The following is a 15,579-nucleotide window of genomic DNA, read 5'->3' on the forward strand; positions in this document are numbered from 1 at the left end:
ACCCCATATACCTACCTATAATTATAAGTAGAAAGAAAACAGTTCATTGAAATTTGTTTAATTAGGAATTAAATTAAATTCTAAATAACTTAGTCAACATAATAAACAATTTGTATTTTTACAAGGTAATATATTATTGTTTGTATTATGTGTTGCTATATCACTAATGACTGCAGTAATTAAACATTATACAAAAAATATATAGATTTGCATATTTACATTAGACATTCTAATACAACATGCAGTTTGCCGATTGCACTCAGAATTTATTATAGATTATGCCCATAACTTTGTTTTTAAACATTATTATTTAATAAAAGTCCTTATATAACAAAAAATTAAAAACTCATGGTTAGAATAGAACACGTACGTATTTGATAATGTAAACATAGGTACGATAAGTATCGTAACAACTAAACATAAGTATGTTTAGTCCAGTTGTGAATATTGTGTGTCCAAGAAGACCAGAAAATTAAATGAGGGCGCTGTGTTCTCTTAGTTGGCAAGACTGATATTTATCAACCAATGAGTATCAATTCACTCCGCTTGGTATTGCAACAAAAAAAATATTCGTTTAAAATCCGTGTTCTATTATGATTCTCGTATGGGTTCCACTTTTTGGGCGTAAAGTAGAGCGAAAATGAAGGTGAAAAAATTAATGGCATACAAGTTTAAGTAAGCGAACTTACTCGATTCGCCTCAATTTAGCATTTCTATACTAAATTTGGCATATGTACTTATGTAAGTAGATGTCTACATCTATACTTATTCATATTTTCTTTTATATTTTTAAGATAATAGGTAGGGACCTACCTATAGGTACCTACATTTTTTATAATATATATACATGTATAAACTGACAACTGCAGCTCGCGGCAGTGATTATTTATATGGAGTAGAGAAGTACGAGTGAGAGGTACCTAGTTACGTGTTAACGTATCCCCCGTGTAGGTTAGATACCTTTACCAACCACTTCCATTATAGTGGCAGCATATGACCAGAATTTTGCCTTATGTTGCGCAAAACAAGATATTATTGTTCACAAAATAGCTCCTAATGTATCAGAATATTTTTATAAGACACATTGGTGTTACAGATTTATAGAATAGATGTTAATGTTTACGAATTAGAAACAAGAAAAGTGAGATGGACCTAGCGGATCATAATGGCCCATCCTCCATATTCATCCTTAGGCAGTCCTCCATAAACCTACTTGGGAGTGAAAAGTTCTGCCAAGTCAAAAAATTACAATGTTATTCACACAAAAAATGTGTGGTCAGTATAAACAATGAACTGAGTGTTGCATTAACTCTGTCGAGTTACTATTTTGTAAATAGTTAATAGTATGCACATTTCTCTATTACTTACTTAAAATATAAAATAAAATATTATACCTATTATTACACCTCAAATTATTTTTGCACCACGAAGAAAGGACAACGCGTCGATGTTTTAATTTCACACAATCGATTAATAACAATATACATACATATAAAAATATCTAGTACCGTAATTCCAAATATTATGGAATATGACTATATACCTATTAAAATATATACTACAGTTCTTTGTAATATTAGACTATTCTTGTGCAGTACCTATATAAGTTTTCTATCACATCTATTTGTACAAAATACCTAAGAATGATTCCTTTGTCAATATTACAAGGTCGATTGCCACAAATATGAATTCTAGCTGAGTCTTCCAGAGCGTGCGTCAGTGATAACGCCCCAAAGTTCAATAATGAACTCGTCGGTAAAGCCGAATTCCTGAAGGTCGCTATTATCTATGGCGTCTGCGAGCTCCATGGAGTTAGACTTGCCATCAGCTAGGTCCCACATCTGTGTCGCCAAGTCTGTATCATTAATGCCCATGAAATTCTCCAATAGTTGGTTTATTTTTTCTATACCTGCTTTAGATCTCTCATCGTGCTGAAAATTTAGATAAAATGTATTTTTTTAAACTATAGAAATATAACATACAAAACACCATGAGTCAATAATTATTGCTTGTATTTGCAAAGAAATCAGTTAATTAATTATCATACATATTGGAATAATTTTAAAATACTTACGTCATTTTCTATAGTAGCCTGACCGTTTGCTTTAAATCTGAGAGTCTCTTTCCCAGATCCATAGCTTTGTTTTTTGCCCGACCTTGCGCTACCCGATTTAGGGCCGATGCTACCAAACCCACTTTTTAAAGGTTCTACAAGCCGCATTATAAATGTTGTCCCTAGTGGAATTTCTTTTAACATCTTGGCAACTTCATAGTGTCTTTTTCCGACCATATTCTCTCCATCCAGCTTCTCAATATGATCACCAATCTGCAACAGGATAATTACATAACAACCTGCTTCCTGTTAAGTCCCTAACGAGAAGAATAACTGAAATCATTCAAGCCTTTGTTGGCATGTTATCATTCATTGCGTTCAAATAGTTGTGTATCAGTTAAGCCCGCCTGTAGTGTACATGTACAGTATATTTTCATGCATAAGTGTAGTATATTTTGGAGATAAACCAATTTTGCTATATTTCATTTGATAAGGCTTAGCTACGTCTTACGAAATTTTGTAAAAGACAATCTTACCTCTATATGAGATATCCTCGATGCTATTGAACCTTCCCTTATTCTTTTAATAAATGCATATCCGGCGCCGTTATCCGTAATCGTCAAACCCAAGGCATCTTCTGTTTTAACTATTTCTATTTCTTTCGGCCGTCCTTTTCTATGTGCGAATATAAAATCTTCTAATCCTATTTGTCCACCAAGAAGTTTTTTCATATCTACTTTGTGGGTGTTCAGCGTGCAGAATAAAATCTGAAACCATACAAGTACATTTCCATTTAGTAGGTTAAAGACTTACAGAATAATGTGTAAAGTAGGTGACTTAGGTATTGGTAAGGATTTCTGATCTAATTAACCTCACCTAAAATTTACGTGACATCTACGAATATATTTCCAATCATGGGCCAAGAAAGTCAGCGGCAAATGGCTCTATAAATTAAACCATTAATTTTATTGCAGTGATTAGTGTAGCCAAAATGAACTGTTTTTATTCGATGATTTTGATGTGCCTTGTTGCTAACTGTAGGCACATCCTTTTCCAACAATATAGGATTACTATTACTTATAAAAGTATCACTTTTTTCGCCCCTTTGTATTAAAGATATATTTACTTTAACGAGCTCATTTTAACTAGATAAAACTAAGAGAACGAATGATTAAGGTTTACATATTTTAAATCGTTATCTGTTAAATATAATTTACTTGTATTAACTATATAATTGATGATAATTATTGTGGGATATAGATTTTTTATATATACGTATAGCGTCTATTCAGTGGTGTTCCATCTATCGGACTAATAATATTTAAAAAAATATAATATTCTGGTAACAAAAGGCTTCAATATAACCTTCATCGATTCATGGACTAAATATCGATTCAATTGTTCTTTGAATATTCAATGTTTAAATAAATAACTGTAACATGGTACTATACATATAGGTACTCTGATTGTCTATAGAAAGAAAATCCCGGTCACAGACTTTTATTGGAAATGCTATAGGTAGGTATTGGGAATCTAAACTGTAACACGTGCGTGTATAGGTGTGATTGTGTGTAATGTAATTTGAATAGTTTAGTAGGAGCTCCTCAACGGTTTAGGTACTACACTAACATATTTTTTTGTCATGTGTAAAACCAGGTCTTTCTGACAACAATAAATGCTTATTCTAATTATTATTATATGTTTATTATATTATTATTTCTATTACTATATGTATATAGTTCAATGGAAAAATAATAATATTTATTATTGTTTCAAAAATGACTACATGTTATACCTACCTAATGCGTCTCTATTGAACCTAGTTACCTTGATAGGCTAAATATTTTACTGATTTATGTATTGATTACCTACATAGGCCCCTATAGTACCTATATTTATAGCAAACAGCATAAATGTACCCTTTTCGTATTATTTTTACACCTCATACAAATCATAGGTGTTTTGTGCAAAAATAATAATAATGTAAGTAGTTAGGTACCTATATCTATTACGAAAAATGTCACATGATGATCTCTCTTCGCAATTCGTCGCATTGCAAGTAGTGTACCTAGATATTCCTTCGATGGAATTGTTTGGAATTGCTTGAGATAGGTATGCGTGCTCGGTCCTTGACCCACGTGTACTGGGTCATCGTACACACACATGACGGCGAAGCGTGTCTGCAGCCACTTGCTACGTTCGTCCGCGTCATATGAGACTGCGCCCCTGGGTCAATTCACTTCCTGGCAGCTCAGCCGTCCGTGCTTCCGCACTCGGTGACATTATAAATAGACGATAGATATATTAGGTATATAAAATGAAATTTTACGTAAGCTTTGGCCCAAGTGTTTAAATTTTATTGATAATAATATGTAACTATATTATTACTTCATAAAAAGAAGGTTAGAAGGCTCTTGGCACAGCGCAAGTGATAAGTATATGCAATAAACTACAAACCCTAATAACCTGACGCATAAATAACAAGTGAGTTGACTCATATTTCACACTTACAGCATACGGAATCTCTATCGTGTTCACGACACGCAAAGATAAGGGAAAGAGAGACGATAAAGACATTGTATTCGGGGCTGTGACGTCGCTAGCCCAGGGCTAGCGTAAAAAATAAACATTTTACAAAAGCCGCAAATGGTCTTTGAATGTATGAAATAACTATTAATTAGTTTGCGAATTATCTAAGTAGAGTACCGACTCAAACAAGAACCCAAAAAGATATAGATCGCGTCATTGTTTCGAACAGTTTCGGCAGACTTGGGTATTAAATGCTAGTGTGAGATTTAATATTATCGGTCCATGACCCTGATTGACAACCAAGCCGCTTTTTGCGTTTTCACAAGCGTGAAATATCAAGTTTGTGTTCGTGCCAGTTTACCCAAGCTGTGACCTTTACCTGGAATGACCTATCAAACTACCAACTCACACCCTTTTTACAAGGTCGTGCGTTATTTGTCGTATTTGTTATCGCAGATCGCAGCTATTCTCATGGAATTGTATATACCTAGGCCTAGGTAAGTACCTATCTATTTATGTAAAAATTGATTTACCAAAATATAAATTTGAAAAATGAAAATAAAAAAATATACCTATGTGTTTTGTCATTTTTGAAATCTGGTTTATAACTACCAATATAATAGGTATTTTTCTAAAACAACAAGGAACTTGGCTAAAGCACTGCTGTGCGTGCGTGACAAACTACAAAATATTATTTATTGCTCGGGTGTTGAGTAGGTACCTACTAGGTACCAACAACCAACATAAACCGGGGCAAATTCTTTCTGTCCCGGTTCGAAAAAATCGTAGAATAATAGATTCATATCTCACCGCCTTTCCTTCGCTGCCCGTGGTCGCCCGCCAGTCATCACCAAAGTCCCAATGCGAACCTTTACACGTTTCGATTCAATTGTTTCTTTAAAATCTTGTACAATCGATTTTCAATATGAGTCAAGGTAGGTTAGGTACATACACGTAATTCCACACTTAGTGACTCACATTTTAAAATGGCAAGCGGAATGTTGGAAATATTTGTAAAGCAGTTAGGTAAGTAGGTATTTAAAATTACTGCCAAACTTGGCAAGGTAAGGTACTTACATACTTATTAGGTATATAAAAATACAACTGTCAGGTAAAAATAATAGTAGGTATTTGTTTTTCCAAAATCAAACCCGAAAAAAACTACTCTATTGTAAACAAAGACCAAAAACATGTTGAAACGATGGAAATTATAGATAGAACAAATATTTAAATAAGTTATCATCACTTAAAAATAACTCATGGTATCTTGATAGATAGATTATTAGGTAGATACCTACTTATCTATCCACTTATGAATTAATAGCCAAATTGTTGTTATAATATACTTATTTAATAGTCAGTAAAACATACAAATGAAGTACCTACCTACCTAATAAGCGCCCAACTTATTAAATAGGGCTACCTTACCTATTTAATAAGTTCATGAATTACAGTACAGGATATACTCTATTCTCGATGTTCCTATTCTAGGTAGGTAGTTAGTTATTGTAACTAGCTACCTAGGGTAGGAATATCAAGAATATAGGTAGGTACCTACCCTGTTATGAATAATGTTAAAACACACTATAAGCTAGAGTATGTTTTGTCTCTTTCTGTCAATTTCAAATATTATAAAGAACGATACTAGTCACAAACCGTACATACATATACTTTAGCTTAAAGTACCTATAGGTACTTTAACTTTTTATTGAATAGGTATAAGGGATAATGACGTTTAGGAACTATAATAAATCTTGGCAGTCACAGACAGTTTTGAACACCTTGTACCTACCTACCTATTGATCTAATTTTCAAAGCAATTTAATGGCAATTTCAAAGTCTGTCCTGCCATGCTAGTTCATGTCCTAATTAGAGATCTTCCATTGAACTTGCACGGCATATTATTATTTTATTAGGTACTAGCTGATGCCCACGACTTCGTTCGCGTGGCCGAAGATTATAGAATACAGTTCTTCTGTGTAGGCCTTAGATGTAGGCAAAGGCGTGAGTGACTCCTGTCACTCTGTCATATTGTTGGAATTATTAAGTTTGTACATCGACTTTGGTAGAATAAAAGTAAGTATGGCATGGAAGAATAAGTACCATAAAATAGCTAAGTAGTTACCTAGGTAGGTAATGAAACTTTGAACACAGGCATTCACAGGGAAGTTTCGCGTTAAAATGTGCAAATTACAGGATACTTACTTACCTCTATCATCCATGAGAATCCCAAGGGAACTATTCTAAAGATCACGTGGTATCTAGGTACATAAAATAACTTACATCCTCAGGGGGAAAGTCATAACACTCTGCTATCTTTTGGTAGAGCTCCTTTACATTGGAAAATCCGGAGATGAGACCCAGGGGACTGCCGTGTGCCTGCTGGCAGTGAAACACTAGCTGGGATTTCTGAGATCCATTGTTATTGTCCACTCCATTTTGCTGTGGAGGAGACTCCTCGACCGGAGTAGGAGGCAGCGGCGGGGGCGCATACTTAGGCGCCTTCTTCTTGAATAACGACATTGCAATCGAGTACTTTGTAACGGTATCACGGTTTTCCTTGGCAAGAACGTCAGTTCGTGCACATTCTACTTACACCCGTTCACAGTAAAATATAATCACTACATTCGCTTATCTTGTGAAAAGTTTAAAATGTACCGTCGCGTCATAGCACTGATAAGTTATCGCCCAATGGCGATGTTGGATAAGATTGCGCACTGTTTAATGGAAGTTAACACGGTGGTATGGCCGAGTAGAAGGTCGAACGAAGCGCATTAGCGGCGACCTGAATGACGACTGGCTGAAAATGTCGGCTTGAATGCGAGAGCGGCATGGAGTGCGGAGCGGAGGGCCGCATCGCAAGCCGCCGCCGCCGCCGCCTCTGCTGCGGTCGGACTTCGTGACGTGACGCAATCAAGCCAGCAGCGCGTCGGTGTGGCGTGGCGTAGATGATCCTATAGCCTATAGAATACAAATTACAATTTTGGAACTGGTCGAAGTTATTTCTCCTTTCCAATTTTTAAATTGATTAGTTTACTAACACCTATGCGTTGCTTTGCGAAGTAGGTACCTACCTACCTACAATTACCTGAGCTGCTGCTGAGCAGTTTCTTATGTGTTTGTATGAGGAATAGAATTTGAGTCCGGTAGTATTACCTACCTACCTAGTTTGTCATATTGCATATAGGTACCTACCTATATTTTACCCCGTTAGGTTGATAATAGAATCCTGAAACACAACTAGTACAACCATACCTAATCAAAAGAGGAGCAGGCAACATAATTTCTTGGATTAATAAGACTCAATCTGTTTTTTCTTTCCTTCTTTCTTTCTTGATTGTCTCTTTTTCTTTCTTGGGTTAGGTATGTATCGTAGGTACCTAGAGCTGTTAGTATAGTCGGTTCAAACGGTTGTTAAAAAAATTTAAATGGCGTATTATAGGTAGGTACCTACCTACTTTTATAAGCATCAGGAAGAGGGTTTTAGGTGTTGTTTTACATTTGATGGTATGGTACCGTTTAACTTTTCAAAGTTCCACCGAACCACCAACGGGGTCCAGGGGAGACACGTGTCATTGGTAGAATTGCTAGTAGAATAGAATAGAAAATACCTACTTCGTTGTTTATTCACTAAATTATAAACATAACAAAAAATTACAATGTCTAAGTACTAACTACCTACCTAGTAATATAAAAAAAACGTGAGCGAACTAGGCCAGCATAATGCTTGTAATTTAAGTCACTGTAATTTCATATACTCACTCATGGTGTTTTTTTGTATGCGTCTACCCGTTATGTCAGATACCTTTAGGCGACTAACAACATAACAAATAGGTATGTTAGAGACTTGCATCATCGAAGTCGCGTTTCTGGAATTTGATTACCAATTTTTATTCCGAACTAGCTGATGCTCGCGACTTCGTTCGCGTGGCCGAACCATTTTTAGTAAATTATTAGGGGAATAAGTGTACAGACAAAGCGTAACGATACCTATACAGAAGATGCTCATCAGACTGAAAAACGTTTGTTAACGCGTCAATGACTCTTCTTCAGGGGGTTTACCATCATCTCTTAACGCGATCCACTTTACGACCTAAACTGAACTGCATAGCAAATTCGTACCATCGACTTAATTTTTAGTATGAATGCGATTCATTTTAGGTGCCTAAATTGAACTGAGTTGCATTGGAATCGTTCTGTAAAAGTTGATGGTAGACCTGCAGTGTTCCAAATCGTCGATTTTTATACTTCAACAGGAAATGCTCATTAAGCTGAACAACCTTTTGTCAAGGCGTCATTTCTACCCTATGTTGCCCAGGCTACTGGGGTATTATGTAATCTGTGCCTAGGCTTAAAAATCTATATAACAAAGTTTCATTCGAATCCGTCCAGTAGTTCCGGAGATTAGGAGTGTGCATCAGACATACAGATTTTATTTCTTCAAATTTTACTTTACGTACGTACAATGTCTCTATCGCCTAATTTTGTTCTTATGTAAATATATTCTATGTATTGATTTTTTTCTACTGTTTTACTAATGTATTGATGTGGGAGAAATTTTCACTACAATTTATAGGTTGTAAGTTGTCGCCCCCAGAGCTTGCGGGCCCCGGGCCACCGCCCAGTCTAGCCTCTGGCACTATAGGTTACAACAATATTTTTTTACCCAATTACAACAAGTCTTATTATCAGTTAGAAAGACGAGAAATTCACTACTACCTTGAAAAATACAATCATGAACTCTTATATACCTAAAAGTATAATATTGAACTAGGTACTTGTTATTGACACTTTATTGTAGAAATATAAATAGGCACAAAGATTTTTTAAGTGTATATTACAATAAAAAGACATTGTCTATCTCAAAAGTCTACCCCTTTTTTAAATATCTAAGAGGGGAAACAAACTAAGCAGTTCGGCCACAGTAGGCTCTTGTGTGATAAATATAGTAGGTAGGTAGTAGAAGTTTTATGACTCATAAAACAAAAACAGGAATCATGGATGTAAAATAAAATATTTTAGATTTTTACTTTTTATATTTTAGCAGTAAATCTAAGAGGAGGCAACAGCTTTCTTAGGTGTGGGTTTTCCTTCCTTGAATCCATTGCGGAAACGCCTCCTGACGATCTTGAGGTGACGCATGCGGCCAGTTCCTGTGGTCTTCCTGCGCTTAGCCTTTACAGACCAGTGGTCTGAAATTTGAGAATTTCACAAATTATATAAAATAATTCAAATTTCAGAAAATTTATAAACCTCAATTCAAGTTTAAACCTCACTCACCATTTATCCCAAAACTATGGTAATAAAATTTATTTAACATGTTAGAAATTATCTTAAATAATAACAATGTTTTAACTTATCATTATTGATTCTTCACTTGCTATACCTACATTAACAAGGAAATATTCAAGATAAAGAAAATTTCCTCAATCAGAGTAGGATTTTTTATCAGTTACTTTAAGATCATTGTAACACTTGGGTGGCGAATAAATAATATTCATATTATTTATTCGCCACCCAAGTGTTAAAATAAGGGCAGGTTCCAGGCCATGGATACCCAGTTCATTTTTTGAACCAATTCCTACCTATATATGTTTCAACCAAAAAGAATAATGCTGCAAAACAATTTTTCTCAGACACAAAAAAGGATAATGTCCAACTCCCAATGTTACTATTAGATCACAATTTAGAAAATATGAAACTGAGCATAGCAATTTTGTTTGTTTTTTAAAATGTTGTGTTGGTTCATCATAATCAATTTCAGTCTACATAAACCCACTGCTAGATACAGGTATAGTCTGAGGGTTAAACTGGGAACACCAGACAAATCGGACAAATATTATGAGATTAGCACGTTGCAATGCTAATGTTTCCTTTATTAGGTATGTACTGATTTTAACTGTCAAAGCAAGAATATAAGTAGTAACTAAAATCACTCACAAGATCGCAATTTGGCTGCTGGATATCCACATTGGGCGCATTTTGATTTCTGGATATGGTACGACGATCTACCACACCTTCTACATAATGTATGGGTCTTGTTACGGCGCTTGCCGAAGCTTGAAGTACCCTTCGTCTGAAATAAACATTTTTTTATAGGTTATAATCCACTTTCCTTGGATACATAAAAAATAAATTACATCACTATACTAGAAACCATAATTAAAAGATTTGGCAATAATACATTGCAAAAATAACGAATTTATTCTTAGATTAAATTAGATTTAAGTTTAAAAATACTGCAAGCAAGTACCATTTTGTCACAATTGACAACTGAAAAAGAAAGAAAGAGTGACAGTCAATGTCAAAGTCAATATAGCCCAAACCCAAAATGAAGGTCTTATTATTTTTTTAAGTAGGCGTGGCAAATATTTCATGCTTCGTAGAAGAATATTTTTACCAGTTTCACTATAGCCAGCGACACTGGATCTCCAGCAGTGACTGGAATCAGTGGCGCTCTGGATCAAGCCGTTCCAGATACATGACAAATTAGAGGTGAGATTATTGTTTTATAAACTGAACATTAAGTACTGCTAGAGTAGAAAGGCCATAGCGACTGCACAGGTGAATGAATAAATAAACAGGGTGGCCGAATAACAGGTATACACTTTAGTTTTCTAATTTGATACCATGAAATATAAAATACATCAAGTATTCCTTGTTAAATATAGTATTTAGGGTCGGCAGTAACCACTTTACACTTTAGCAGCATCACAGATGCGAACCCTTTTCATCGCGTTTTTTTGTTCATTACATTTTCACACATTTCCTGCATTATCTAAGTGACTGTGTCTCGAATATTTTGTTTTAATAGGGAATATTACTGCGCATTTATCCCGCCAGAGTGCAGCACTGTGTTAGGTAAACAAAACCGAAAGCGAATATTCGGGTGCCGAAATAGGAAAAAATCGTTTTCCAAAAGATAAAAAACTTCGAAAACTATGGGAAACCGCCTCACGCTGTAAAAGTTTCGAGCCAGTAAACGGTCGAAAAAAGCTCGGAACACTTCACACCTGAAGATTTATTAAAATATGGACTTCATACAGGTAAGATCTTCAGTCAATATCAAGTTTATAATTTATATCAGTTTATCACCACAGTTGACCAAATAATGCAGAACATAACTTAAAATAGTGTCGTTACTTTTTAACCGCCCTTCAGTTTTCTTATGGCCTAAAACTGAAGTCTTAAAAGTGTACTTAAGGGCGACAAAGAGCTGCTAAACGAGAAGCTAAAAAACAAATATGACGTGTCGTCTTGTATATGTATTTTTAGGTGGAAGTGGTTAATTGATTATGTTGAAGAAGTGATAGTCGAAAATAATATACATATCCCAATTCCACAAATAGTGCAATGTGATCTCAAAAGTGTTCAATAATTATAATAAAGGTGCTGTGTTTTACAATGGACTTGAATCATTTCGCAAATTCGTTATTTTTATTTTAAACTCGCACCACGATTGCGAAGATGGTATTTTAGTCAGAAATCTACAAAAATATCGAAAATTGGCGCTTTTTGCCTCTTGGAAATGTTTGTCCCTAGTCTTACCCTAGTTGTACCAGTAGCGCCATCTGCGCTGAGCTTTGCGTAATATTAGTAGGTACTCCGTACAACTGGAAAGCTCACTGTGACTATGAACGCGTGCTGAAAGAGAGCCTCGAAATCTTCGTTCGTCCTTTTAGACGAGGATGACTATGTAAAAGAAATTTTCTGGAATAGCCACGAGCCAGTGCGAAGGCAATTAAGTGTACTTTTGTGAGTTGGTGTTTTAGCCTTGCAATATAGTCGCGTAATTTCTGATGCATTTGGTTCTGTTGTAAATATCAAATTTCGTTCGACGCACTCGCCACAACTCACGAATGAAAGAATAGTCAGTCCAAAGTCAGTCAAAAGCCTCCCATTGTACGAATCGCCGCTCGCTCGATTTTTGTACCGAATAGATAATTCACAGGTAATCCTCAGGTAAACAGAAAATGTGAACAATATATCACAGAGCTATTATTTAATTTTCCGGGAGTCACTTCAGTCCATTTTTTTAAAATTCTTTATTTTATGGCAATATAAAAAAAATCGTCATTAGATTCCATACAATACCATGTAGCTACATACTACAAGAAAGGGACACACCAAGACAAAATGAGTCTCTTTCAAGAATTTTTCGTCTCCTATTATGTTATTCTACAATAGTGTTTAGTACCTACCTTGCAATTTGAGTTTATGGTTTGTCAGGTATTTCGTAGGTATCTATCCAGTAGTACGAATAGGTACTTACTAAATCCTTGATCAGCCATCAGCCTTTATTTTTTATTTGGTTGTCTTGTCATGTGTCGATGTCGTACGGACGTTGTTTGTCATTGATTGATTAAGTCATTAAAAATGGTTAAATCTAATGACGAAGTTCCTCAAAGTGAATAAATCTCAGTAAAACAATATTTTTGTTTTCCACTTTAGTATTTACATAATTGAACTAATATATCAGCCCAGATATCTTAAAGGTATATGTATATCCAATCCATATTAATGTTACAGGCAAAAAAGTCTGCCAAGCTTTCACGGCTGAACTGCGGGGTCGATTTTGATGACTAAGTTATTTATATAGCAAAGTATCTCTTTATAATTTTGGTCGGTCATTACCGTCCCGTTTTGCCAGGGACGAATGGGAATTTTTGTAGAAAAAATCAGGGATTTTTATATGCAAGGCGACATTAAAGCTAAGCATTAAATTGGCCTATGCACGAAATATTAAAAGCTGCATATCAAGAAAGTGTATAGTGATTACATTACCAAGTAAAGATAGCTTTCATGTTAATTTTTAATAGGGATGATGACTGGGATGTTTCCTAAGTGAAATTCCCATTCGTCACAGGTCCCCTACCAGTGACGACTGGGATTTTTTTACACAAATTATCATTCCTCCCCTGCAGGAACAAAACCGGGAGTGACGAATGGGGATGACTGATTTTTGTGACTATATAAATTTGGTAGCTGATCTCCAATAATGTACACAACTGAACTACTCAATCAAAATTAGTTCATATGCCATTAAATCTCATTATTTGGAACTAAAGTGTGCACAGGTAATAATGCATATACACATCAGCAAAACGGTTTATTTGTTTTAATTATATAAAAAAGGTTATATATTTTAGTGAATCTTTGGATTTGTTTATCATATGTCTACTAGTTCCATCTAGGCTAAAATGTTCCTTTAATATTTTTTACATTTATTGTTTTAGATAAAAAAGAAGATGGAACTTCTAGATGTTATGAAAAACTTAACAATAAAACCTAATCAATCAGATAGTGAGCAACAATTATTTAAATCTGTAGCGGCAGATATTGATGACGTTCCTACTGAAATTGTTTTTGCCGAATATTCTGACAAAGTATTGCTTATTATATCACAATTTCAAAAAATTGGCAGTATGTTGATGATACAAAAAGATGAAGTCCATAGTCCTTTGGGTTCAAATGATATTTATACAACAAAAGTTATTTTTGGTGCTACAGGAGAGGAACAACAAGTTGCAGCAAGGTATTTGGCTGAAGCAATTCATATTACAAAGCCTTTGTGCATATTCATTAACCTCAAGTCATATGACATTGAGACAGTAAAGGCTTGCAAGGACATTATACTGGATATAAAAAAAGAAGAAAATAACTAAGATGGCTCTACAAGAAGCAAAAAGATTTAAACCTGTTCATAAATACTATGGCCAACTCGTCCTAGGTCCACCTGGTGCTGGTAAAACAACATACTGCTCAAAAATGGCACAGTTGTTACAAAAATTTGGTAGAAAAGTCATTATTGTTAATTTAGATCCTGCTAATGACCTCATGTCATATGAACCTGATATAGACATACGCAAATTGATTGATTTTGAAGAAGTTATGGAAAAGAAAAAATTAGGACCTAATGGAGCACTGCTGTACTCTATGGAATATCTAGAAAAAAATATAGACTGGCTCTTAGGTCAGATAGAAAATGAAAACTGCACTAACTTCATATTTGATTTGCCTGGTCAAGTGGAACTTTACTGCCATCACCAAAGCTTGAGCAATATTTTTTCTAAGCTCACTACTGAAGAAAATCTGCAGCTGTGTGTGGTACATTTAGTTGATTCCCACCATTGCTCGGATGCTGGAAAATTTATTGCTGCATTGATGTTATCCTTGAGTGCAATGTTGAAAATAGGTTTACCACACATAAATTTGCTAACCAAAGTAGATCTTTTAAAAAAACATGTTAATAAATTACATTTTGGTATAGATTTCTACACTGAAGTTTTAGATTTAACTTATCTTCTAGATTGTTTAGACACTGGTACTTTTACAAATAAGTATAAAAAGCTTAATGGTGCCTTTGTTTCTATTATTGAAGATTATAGCTTAGTAAGTTTCCAGCTTGTCAATGTAATGAAAGAAGGAAGTTTAGTTAAAGTTAAGAATTTAGTTGATAAAGCCAATGGTTATGTATTTAAGGCTGATGAGGGAAGACATGTGACTAGTATGCTGGCATGTGCCATGGGTGTCGAAGAACCAACTGATTATGATCTTACAGAGTTCTAATAAATTGTAATAACACTTTCGATATATTATTTATCTCCCTTTAAGCGGTTTAGCCGCTGATGGACAACAGCAGCAGTACCAAAGACAGTTGACGACGGACAGCAGTCAGTCGTAAAATTCTGTCAGTTAAACCTGCAAATTATAAAGGTTGATGACGTCAACCATCTTGATTATATAAGCGTATTGTCGCGCGGGGTACATCCAATACTTTTGTTTCGTTTTCTGGTCTTTTTTATTCAGAAAAAAATAGGATTTATTTAGCTGAAGCTGCACCTTCAGTTTTACTTTAAAAAGTACAAGTAATAAGGTTTTTTCTAGCACCTTTAATTTTATGAACCATGTTTATTTTTGACAGCTTTGAGCCTTATGATAAAATTATTTGTTGTTTGATGATACAGTTTGATAATAAATAAAAAATACAGTTTAAT

General features: G+C 34.8%; 3 protein-coding genes across 6 annotated transcripts; 1 reads left to right on the forward strand and 2 right to left on the reverse strand.

The window, feature by feature from the left end:
• Window positions 1–42: 42 nt before the first annotated feature.
• Window positions 43–7,428, reverse strand: kermit. The gene is made up of 4 exons (XM_053746212.2): window positions 6,866–7,428; window positions 2,590–2,820; window positions 2,075–2,326; window positions 43–1,931 (listed from the first exon to the last, which is right to left on the reverse strand). The coding sequence occupies exons 1-4, from the start codon at window positions 7,103–7,105 to the stop codon at window positions 1,692–1,694; spliced, it is 963 nt and encodes a 320-aa protein (XP_053602187.1). The 5' UTR covers window positions 7,106–7,428; the 3' UTR covers window positions 43–1,691.
• Window positions 7,429–9,598: 2,170 nt separating this feature from the next.
• On the reverse strand, window positions 9,599–10,914 carry LOC128670989 (large ribosomal subunit protein eL37). Its single transcript, XM_053747046.1, has 3 exons — window positions 10,836–10,914; window positions 10,523–10,658; window positions 9,599–9,774 (listed from the first exon to the last, which is right to left on the reverse strand). Exons 1-3 carry the CDS (start codon window positions 10,836–10,838, stop codon window positions 9,635–9,637), a joined length of 279 nt encoding a protein of 92 aa, XP_053603021.1. The 5' UTR covers window positions 10,839–10,914; the 3' UTR covers window positions 9,599–9,634.
• A 1,972-nt stretch (window positions 10,915–12,886) lies between these two features.
• Window positions 12,887–15,166, forward strand: LOC128670533 (uncharacterized protein). Of its 4 annotated transcripts, none has more exons than XM_053746271.1 (3): window positions 12,887–13,077; window positions 13,507–13,659; window positions 13,819–15,166. In XM_053746271.1, exon 3 carries the CDS (start codon window positions 14,249–14,251, stop codon window positions 15,149–15,151), a length of 903 nt encoding a protein of 300 aa, XP_053602246.1. In that variant the 5' UTR covers window positions 12,887–13,077; window positions 13,507–13,659; window positions 13,819–14,248; the 3' UTR covers window positions 15,152–15,166. The 4 variants fall into 4 exon arrangements, with proteins under 4 accessions (XP_053602246.1, XP_053602248.1, XP_053602247.1 ...); XM_053746273.1 differs by having other exon boundaries at window positions 14,093–15,166; XM_053746272.1 differs by lacking the exon at window positions 13,507–13,659.
• The last annotated feature ends 413 nt before the right edge of the window (window positions 15,167–15,579 follow it).

Source organism: Plodia interpunctella, chromosome 6, assembly GCF_027563975.2.
Source record: "Plodia interpunctella isolate USDA-ARS_2022_Savannah chromosome 6, ilPloInte3.2, whole genome shotgun sequence".
NCBI lineage: Eukaryota > Metazoa > Arthropoda > Insecta > Lepidoptera > Pyralidae > Plodia > Plodia interpunctella.

Coding starts and splice junctions, on each gene's coding strand:
- kermit (XM_053746212.2), bottom strand. CDS start 7,105: ATGTCGTTATTCAAGAAGAAGGCGCCTAAGTATGCGCCCCCGCCGCTG. Junction 2,327..2,589: donor CGAGGATATCTCATATAGAG/GTAAGATTGTCT, acceptor ATCCTGTTGCAG/ATTGGTGATCATATTGAGAA. Junction 1,932..2,074: donor AGGCTACTATAGAAAATGAC/GTAAGTATTTTA, acceptor CTAAATTTTCAG/CACGATGAGAGATCTAAAGC.
- LOC128670989 (XM_053747046.1), bottom strand. Junction 9,775..10,522: donor AGCAGCCAAATTGCGATCTT/GTGAGTGATTTT, acceptor CTCAAATTTCAG/ACCACTGGTCTGTAAAGGCT.
- LOC128670533 (XM_053746271.1), top strand. CDS start 14,249: ATGGCTCTACAAGAAGCAAAAAGATTTAAACCTGTTCATAAATACTAT.